This window comes from Galeopterus variegatus, unplaced genomic scaffold, assembly GCF_000696425.1.
Source record: "Galeopterus variegatus unplaced genomic scaffold, G_variegatus-3.0.2 Scaffold1204, whole genome shotgun sequence".
Lineage (NCBI taxonomy): Eukaryota > Metazoa > Chordata > Mammalia > Dermoptera > Cynocephalidae > Galeopterus > Galeopterus variegatus.
The window spans coordinates 517118-526906 of record NW_007727315.1 but is presented as its reverse complement, the minus strand read 5'-3'; the positions used below and the strand labels follow the sequence as shown (position 1 = coordinate 526906).

The 9789-nt window shown below is 46.6% G+C and overlaps 1 protein-coding gene across 1 annotated transcript in view; it reads right to left on the bottom strand.

The window, feature by feature from the left end:
- The window catches only part of THOC5 (THO complex 5), a 33292-nt gene that overhangs the window by 3172 nt on the left and 20331 nt on the right, over positions 1-9789 (bottom strand). The window contains exons 14-19 of the mRNA XM_008575545.1: positions 5819-5920; positions 5152-5248; positions 4461-4575; positions 4176-4362; positions 2016-2142; positions 1148-1338 (exon numbers count right to left, since the gene is read on the bottom strand). Of these exons, the coding sequence (XP_008573767.1) occupies positions 1148-1338; positions 2016-2142; positions 4176-4362; positions 4461-4575; positions 5152-5248; positions 5819-5920 (819 nt within the window). The remainder of the gene's footprint in view (positions 1-1147; positions 1339-2015; positions 2143-4175; positions 4363-4460; positions 4576-5151; positions 5249-5818; positions 5921-9789) is intronic.

Genomic DNA, 9789 nt, shown 5'->3' with positions numbered 1-9789 from the left:
GGGGGGGGGGGGGGGGGGGGGGGGGGGGGGGGGGGGGAAGAAGACATAACAACTACAATTCCTTGAAGTTGATACAACAAGCAAACAGAAAGGACATTGTTGGGTGGGAGGGGGGAGAGGGAGGAGGGAGGGAGGTTTCGGTAATGGCCCACAATAATCAACCACATTGTATATCGACAAAAAAAAAAAAAAAGAAAAGAAAAATGAAATGGACTCTATGAACAGGAGCATGAGTTAGGGATGAAAGGGAAATAAAGGACCCAACATCAAAGAGAAAGGAAAGTAGCTGGCTGTGCCGTGAGCCCAGACACTAAATACCAAGCTGTCAGGAACTGCTGATGTTTTCTGAGCCCATCTTATGCCTGGAACCATCTGGAAGCTTAATATGAATTATCACTGATCCAACATCAAAGAGAAAGGAAAGTAGCTGGCTGTGCCGTGAGCCCAGACACTAAATACCAAGCCGTCAGGAACTGCTGATGTTTTCTGAGCCCATCTTATGCCTGGAACCATCTGGAAGCTTAATATGAATTATCACTGATCCATCATGAGCTAGAAAGTATTACTTCCACCACTGAGGCCTTTAGGAAACAGGCTCAAGGCTGAGTGGAAGTGACTCTTCCAAGGTCACTCTGCTGGTCAGCCACAAACTAGAGACCTACACTTGTGTGTCTTACTTCTGAGCGGGCTCCTTCAGTAATGCCTAAAGCTGTGTTTCTCACTGACGTGTGAGCACCCTACAAAGACTACACCAGACTCCCTGGGGGCTGATGAGGATGCACACCATTTAAAATGCTTATATGAACAATAAAAGGCAAACAAACCCTATTGTTCCCCTAGAAAGTGTAGTTCAAAATCCTCCTGGTTCATGGTCTGGTGGCACTTGCTCGGTGGGTATCCCACCTTCAGAGGGTGTTCGTGAAGAACAGGTGGGCCAGACTGGTTGGAGGTGGGCTGCAGGGGAAATTTCAGGAAGGGGAGAGCTTGCAGGAAATCCAGCAGAAGGATTTTAATTTCTCCTGTGAACAGAGATGAGTGCACCTGGAAACGTGTGTGCCCCCTGTGCCCTGCACAATGGGACCTAGCCATCTGCCTCATGAACCCGTAAGAAGTCACCAGAGCCCCAGCCCACCTCCCTGCCCCTCACCTGAAAAGCCGCAGACACATCTTCTCCTGTGGAAATTCCTTGGGCCCCTCCACGCTGTCGTCATGGCTCTCGGTCTCCAGGTAGACATCCAGCAGCACGCACAGCCGCTGTAGCTGGTTAGTCAAGAGCTGGTGGCTGGGCTGGGGGCCACACAGCTCCTTGTAGCACACATTGACTTCACTCTCCATGGCCTGTGTGGGCGGAAAAAGCCAGCACCTCAGCACTACCTTCCTGCATGAGGCTGACCACACCAGCCAGGTCTCCGTTTCCAGCTGGGCCTGAGGGCTGGTGCCTCTGCAGAAGCTGGGCCACCAGATCAAGCTGATGGTTCATCCTGAGGTCCCCTCTCCTCAAGACAACAGGGTCTTCCTGACTCTGCCCCATAACTTTCCCAGCCTTGTATGCCCACAGCCAGGGAGACAAAGGTGTATACAGAAGGAATCTCAATATCCAAGTCAGAGGTGTTAGGGTTAAAAACATTCCATAGCCATAAGACTGCTACCAAATCAACAGCATACTGATAATTAACAGCTGCAATGATCTCACATATCTCATTCTAGCCCTTTTTAATGCTTCTGTTTATTCATGTTTTCAAAGATGCCCAAGATAACCTTTCAAGGCAGGTATTTCTCCTTATTTTATGAATGGGGGAACCTGTGGACCCCAAGGTAGGTAAGTGGGTGAGATGGGTCTAGGCACTTTCCTCCACTATACCATACAAGCTTCAGCAAATCCTGCAAATCTGGCAAGCCCCCCTGTTCAGGAATTAAGGCAGTGTCCAAGCCCTTAGCTGTGGTAGGTTCTATCACTGTCCATCCCCACCCTGGAGACTCTCCCTGCTCCTCCCGTCACCCCCAGCGGGCCTTACCCGAATGTTGTCATCGTTGCTGTTTGTCTTCTCCCCTTTCCAGTTCAGACAGAGCTGGAAAATGGGAGGGATGGAGGAGTAGCCGGGGTTTAGCACCACGGCAGCCTGGAGTTTGGCTGGGAAGAGATGGGAGAGGAAGAAAAATCAGTGCTGTGACCCAGCTTGCCAGCCATGGCAGCCTCCCCACTGGGCCCGAGGACAGCTCCAATGACTCCTATTAATCCGAGGGCTGCAGAGTGCACTGTGGTACTAATTATTCTAGAATCTAAATCAAAGTAGAATTGACGGGTTGCAGAATGTGAGGTCCTGTAATTCTGGTTCCTCCAAGGACCTTGATCTATTTACTGTGCCACAAGGGTGTGGACTGCTGAGTCTGATCCACCTTGAGTTTGCCCACGAGTTCTATTTGCTACTTTGACAAAAGTTTAATTGTCATTTCTTTATTTGCCAACAAATTAAGGATTTTTCCACTTGAAAGCTTACTGTCTTTTCTTTTCAGCAATACTGTGTATCAGTCATTATCTCAATTATATTTCTCTATTCTCTTCCTTTTATTTGTACAACTTACGTGAAATTCTTTTTAATAGCCAACATTCATTGAGTCCTTCCTAACAATGATTCAATGAGATGGATACTATTATCATCATCATCCCAATTTTACATATAACAAAACTAAGGCTCTGGACGGAAACTTCCCCACCACCAAAGAGTGGCAAGGCAGCAGTCGAGTTTAACCAGAACTGCCAAATGTCAAAGCAGTGTTCATATCATTATAAAAAAAAATTGGGGGGCCGTTTCGGATCCCTATATAGGGATGGCCGGTTAGCTCACCGGCTGAGCGTGGTGCTGACCACACCAAGCCTAGGGTTAAGATCCCCTTACTGGTCATCTTTTTAAAAAAAAAAAAGGGAAGAAGAAGGGAAGCAAATGCACAAATTCCAAATAATGGTCACCTGTTAGGGAATGAAGTGGGATCAGGAGGCCTCAACTGTCTCTGAAACATTCAATTTCTTCAGAATATTAAAAATAAAAGACATAAAGAAGGAGGCCTCAACTGTCTCTGAAACATTCAATTTCTTCAGAATATTAAAAATAAAAGACATAATAAAGAGAAGGGAAGAAAGTGGGGTAGTGACAGAGAAGCTCGGATATCAGAGTCCAACCTTTCCTTACGTTTCTGCACACATTGACTTCACTCTCCATGGCCTGTGTGGGCGGAAAAAGCCAGCACCTCAGCACTACCTTCCTGCATGAGGCTGACCACACCAGCCAGGTCTCCGTTTCCAGCTGGGCCTGAGGGCTGGTGCCTCTGCAGAAGCTGGGCCACCAGATCAAGCTGATGGTTCATCCTGAGGTCCCCTCTCCTCAAGACAACAGGGTCTTCCTGACTCTGCCCCATAACTTTCCCAGCCTTGTATGCCCACAGCCAGGGAGACAAAGGTGTATACAGAAGGAATCTCAATATCCAAGTCAGAGGTGTTAGGGTTAAAAACATTCCATAGCCATAAGACTGCTACCAAATCAACAGCATACTGATAATTAACAGCTGCAATGATCTCACATATCTCATTCTAGCCCTTTTTAATGCTTCTGTTTATTCATGTTTTCAAAGATGCCCAAGATAACCTTTCAAGGCAGGTATTTCTCCTTATTTTATGAATGGGGGAACCTGTGGACCCCAAGGTAGGTAAGTGGGTGAGATGGGTCTAGGCACTTTCCTCCACTATACCATACAAGCTTCAGCAAATCCTGCAAATCTGGCAAGCCCCCCTGTTCAGGAATTAAGGCAGTGTCCAAGCCCTTAGCTGTGGTAGGTTCTATCACTGTCCATCCCCACCCTGAAGGAGTAAACTAAAAGAATCCCCCGTTTGGCCACCACCTAGATCAGTGGCTCATCAGAATCACCTGGGAGCTTAGGCAAAAACATGAGGGGGGAGGGGGAGGGGGGAGAGGGGGGGGATTCTGCCTCTCCCTAGGGAATATCAGCTCAGTAGGTCTTGGGGGAGGGAGGGAATGGATCTCTGAACAACTGCATTCAAATTATCTGAATGTGAGCTCCACAAAAGCAGAGGCTCTGTCGGCTGCATACACTGTCCCTTCCTAGCACCACGCTTGGTGCCTGGCATGCATTAGGCTCTCACTAGTATCTACTGAATGCACATCAGGGTCTGTGATGCACTGACCAGGTTGAGCTGCCCCTGACCCACCTGTGAACTTGTGCCACCCAGGCTTTGGCTTCCTCTGTGACAGCCCTGATGGCAGCTTAGACCTCTGCTTGGATGGATGGGTAGCTCTCCCCAGTGGCCCTGCCAAGACCCCTGCTCAGTAAAGCCCAAAATCCAGGTCTCTGTCATCAAGATTCAAGAGTTTGAGAGAAAAGTGAAGTCATTTTTGTCCCTGTGTGGTCTGAGTGACTCTTGAACCTCGGCTCCAGTATCAGCTCACCTAGGGATGCAAACTGTTTGTGGAGGGCCAGGCGGGACTGCACCCTGGTCTTCAGCAGTTTCATGGTAGTCTCCATGTGGCTGGCACTCAGTGAGTGGTCAGTGATCACCGTGTGCTGTGAATGACAGTAACAGGCACACACCTGAGTGCTCCCCCTCCCTCCCTGCTGGCACCACTCTCCTGGGACCTACTTACCTGTGGCAGCCTAGACCACCCATGCTCCTAAATGGATGCCTTTTAGGAATGGCAGGGTTTACCTGCTATGACAGTCAAGATGCTGAGTCCTGGCAGGAACAACAGAAGCTGCTGGGTTCTCAAGAGGCTGTGGCCAGCTCCTGAGAAAAGGCAGGCTTCTGCTAAGATGCCTGACCTCGCGGACTTTTGCTTACACATTTCTGGCATCCTTGTACACAAGACCAAGGGCAGCAGAGCATGTAGCCAGGCTGTACCCAGAGCAATGACCCAAGTTATCTTGGTTGAGAAGGCTACCAGGCTCAGGAAGAAGGCAAAAGTCACCTCAGCCCTTGTAGGGCTCGGACATTTTAGTATCCTGAGTGGATGGAGGCCAGATCACAGCCCCAGGGAAAGATTTCTGCTAGTTCCCAAAAGACCATCAGAGGCTTTTCTGTAGTCTGTCAGGAGGAGTGGAGGGAGAGCTCCTCAGCCAAGGAGACTGGATCAGTGTACATACCTGTGGCTGCTCTTTGGGGAAGTGGAGGCCACCCAGCTTCTGTACCCATAAGTAGGGGTGACCCAGGTCAAGCACATAGTCTCTCAAAGTCAGGATGCTGCAGAAGAGAAGACAAAATAAAATGATTTTATAAGTCATTTCTGCTATGGTCCCAGGACCCAGCCCTCCCCCATCCTCCCATCCCCCACCAACAGGCCAACCCTGCAGGCTCAGCCATGTCACAGCCAGGCTGCGAGAAGAGCCCCTTAACTTCATCAGTCCCCTCTGTGACTCTCATCGCTCCCACATTCACTCTCCTCTTTTTCCCCTTGCAGCCTTCAACTCATAGGTAAAGCTCAAATAAAAATGCAGTGTATTAATCTCTTCATTAGTCTACCAACTTATAAAATATATTTTAAAATTTTAATCCTTAGAGAGTTAAAATGTTAAACATTTTTATTGTATCAAGTGGTCTTAAGTTCTCCAAGTTTTGATCCTTCTACCCTTTTCCACCACCCTTCCATGGCCTCCCTTTGCCTTGTAAGCAAGAAAGGCAAGCCTCCGGCCACACGATCCTCCCTGTCCTCTGGTGGCCTCTGACTCTAACAGGTCTCCAGCACTGGGCTTAAGCCACCAGAGAAACTCAGAAGTAGAGACGTTGGGAGAGGAGGAAGTGCTGCTGACTCACCCGACTTTATCAAACTGATACTGATTGGCTGGATTCGGAGTTTTCTTTCCATGATCCCCAGGATACAAACAGCTCAGGACGGAGTCAGGGGACAGCAAGTCACTGGAAAAGGGAGAGGAGACTGCAGTGAGAATGCTGGCTGACATCTTGCCTCCAGGCAGACTTGGGCATCTAGGGATGGTAATGTCACCTCTCACTGACATTGAATGCTTCCTGTGGGCCAGGCCCTTTATGTCCTTGAGGTCATGAGATCCTCACAACACTGTGAGATAGGGAGGATTATCATTTCCATTTTACAGAGGAGAAACATCAAGGCTTTGAAAGGTGTGGCTTGAATCATACTGCTAGTAAGCACTGGAGCCAGGGTTTGAGCTGTCTGATCAAAGAGAGTAGTACTCTTAACCACCATTTAAAAAAAAAAAAACCTGTCCTTTCAGTTGTTATATGGTGGCCAGGGCCTTGTCTCAGAGGAACAAAGCCCCATGACAACAGCAATAGATATACTGCTAGAAATAATTGTAGCAATAATAATAATTTGTTATTAAAGTGTAATAATTTATATTATAATAATAGAAATAATTATGATTTCCACAGAAGCAGAACAGACTCCCTTCCACCCCCAAGAGAACAGGTATGCAACTTTGGTGCTGTGTCCACCTTACCTTGACCAAATCTTACACTAATCACAGAAAAAAGGCCCCCTTTATGTTCCCAGAAAAAGATATTATCACATGCACTGGAGACAAGGTGACCCAGTGCTATAAGCAGAGAGACAGTGATGCTACTTCCACCCACCTGGGATGATTAGGGCACAGTCTGTAATCAAACGTGACAAGCAGAGAAGAGATGATGCAGGGGACAATGCAGTAATTTTATCACAAAGAACAACAAGGCCTATTCTTTTCCTGAACCAACATGGGCTTCTCCTTCATCTTTCCAAGGATAGCACCAGGAGCAACTCAGGCGGGACATGCTAATCCTGCTTTTTGACCCCAGCATGCCTTCAGGAACCAGACACCAGGACAGTGGCAGCTCCAGCTCATCCCTATTCTCTGTCTCACCAAGCAGGAGCAACTCAGGTGGGACATGCTAATCCTGCTTTTTGACCCCAGCATGCCTTCAGGAACCAGACACCAGGACAGTGGCAGCTCCAGCTCATCCCTATTCTCTGTCTCACCAAGTGTCCCTGCCCGCTGTGGGTCTCTGCCCTGCTGCCCTGACTTGCATGGACAACTGGCTAGAAAACAAAAATTTTTAGTCTTTTGGCCAATGTGTAGTGACTATTACTAACAGATCAAATCAACCAAAATAAAACAGAACAGGTAAAACTGCACATGAGAACGGTTTTTAATTGACAAAACCTGATGGAAGAATCAAACCTTCTCAACAAAATTTACATCTGCAACATGTGGCTGAGGACAACTGAATTTGGTAAAAATAATATGCATGAAAGGGGAGGCTATCTATAGTCACAAAAATATAACACCATTGTTAGAGCACAGCCTTACAGAACACCAAGGTCATGGGTTCAGATCCCTATACCATCCAGCTGCCACAAATAAATAACACCAAACAAAAACTATTCAATTAGTCAAACCTTTGTTATAAAATTTTGATGGAAAAGAAGGATTAAAAAAACTTAAAAAGGTATAAAAGGAAGATGATTTTGTTTAATGGCTAAATGAAAAATTTATTAATTAAAATGGCCTAATGAAGATCATTCTGGAAAATAATTTTTTGAGGAATATTAAGCAATGTTGGTATAATTCCGATTCAAGTGTATTAAAATCATTAATTTCCTAATGAATTAATAGATCTAGGCAACAGACATCAATGCTGCTAACACCACAAAAATAAAGACAGCCTGTGCCTCCTGATGGAAATATCTTACAACATCTATGGCACAGTCCTGCCCTCCCCCCACAAAAAAAATAAAAATGGAATCTGATCAAGCTCTAAATCAACTACCAATTTACAGGAAATACAGGGCAAAAGAGTGATACAATAAGTTGAACCACAGGGCACAATCATCAAAATCTAGACTAGGGGGAACCTACACAGCAAACAACCCACTTTCCTCAGGAAATAAAAAGATGGTGGGACATTCAGATGAAAAGACACTTGAGAGAGGCTTCACTCAACTGCAATGTATGGGCCTTATAGTGATCCAGACTCAAACACAAACTATAAAAACAAAACACCACCACCAAGGTCCAGTGTTTGATCCCGGTACAGGCTAGTCACCAAAAAAACCCCAAAATGACAATGACCAAAAAAAAAAATTTTTATATGAGAAAATCAGGGAAATCTGAGCCCTGACTGGATAGTGGATGATATTAAGGAATTAATGATACTGTGATTATATTTTTAAAAAGTATCCATATGTTTTATTAGATAAATCAATAAAACCATATATAAGGCTAGTGTCTCCATGGGGTCAAAGGCAGCCTATGTTTGCACAAAGGCTTCTGGGCTGGGAGTCTATAGCCTCGGACTCTAGGCCTAATGCTTCAATAACAGGTCATATGCCCCCTGAGCCTCAGTTTCTCCATCTGTAAAATGGGGGGGGGGGATGAGCTACACAACACCTGAAGGCCTTAAATATTTAATCCTGGTTTCACGGTGGCATTTCCTTTTACGTCTTCTGTTTGGAGGCCAGGGCCCACCCGGCAATGACAGTGGTACACTATAGTGCTACACAAGCCTGGCTGCTTTTGAAGTATGACTCTCTGCTCAATACCTGTGACCTCGGGGCAGCCCCTTAACTGTCCAGAGCCTCAGTTAACTCAACTTGTAGAGCTAGTTTGAAAGTTAAAAGAGCCAATGATGATAAACCAGCTGTCAATTTCCAAGTGCCTCATCTATGCTTTTCACTAGCACTCTGGGAGGGGATATCACAATTAATGACCACAAAGTGAGGAAACACATTCTGAGGTCAGCTATACAGCTTAGGAAGGAGCTGGAGTTAAGCACGCAATAAAGCCAGCCTGCAGTCCTGTCATTAGCATGTAGGGCATCTGAAAAATGAGCAAGCAGAATCCTTATGACAAGAAGCTCCAAGATCCCTGTACCAGCCAGCCACCAAAAATTTAAAAAATCAGCAGCAGCAGCAACAGAAGCAGTAGCAGCTCTTAGCTACTCACTGAACAGACAGCCCTGGCTAAGCAGTCTTAACTGGGTACTCAGAAGAAACAAGCCCTTGGCTCCCTCTGCTGGGGTCAGGTGGGAACAGGGTCAATTTCATCCAGAGTGCCCCTGGGTAGTCCAACACCCTCAAGCACATGGACTGAGGCTGCTGTGGCCTAAAGGGAATGTGGACTCATAAGTGTAGGGTCTAAAATCCAGGAGACACTCTACCAACAGACAGAATGGAAGGGGTGGGAAGAGCCCTGCTCCACCAGGCACCAGACTGTGCCTCCCTGAACCTCAGTGGTCTTTCCACAGCTGACAGCGGGCCAGGTCAGGGCAGGGCCGGGAGTACCAGGGTGAGGTGATAATCCAATAAGTGGATTTCACTCCCAGATCCTCTCAGTCCTCTCTTCTTCCCGCCCCTTGCCACAGAACAAGACTACAGTGGTCAGGGGCTTCTTGGAGATTCTATGGCTGTCGTTTCTGTGCCTCTGCTCACCCTCCTCAAAATCTCTACAGGGACCCACAGCAGTCCTCCTCCCACCACTTAGGTAAAGACAACCTGGGCTTGAGCTGAGCTGGGGAGCAAAAATCCCAGCAACTTGGATAGGAAGAGAAAAGGAAAAGAGCAGCCTAAATTTGTCAACCTGATAACGTCTGCCAAATCTCATTTTTACATTCACACACTTTCCACTGGTTGCAAAAAGCTAGTGCTTTAACCCACCTACTCAATTTGCAAATATGGTGTCATTACTTTTATCATCTGCTGTGTAGTAAGAGGACTTCACAGACTAAAGTCAGGGAGTGCTTTCTACTTTTTTTTTTTTTTTTTTTTTTTTTTG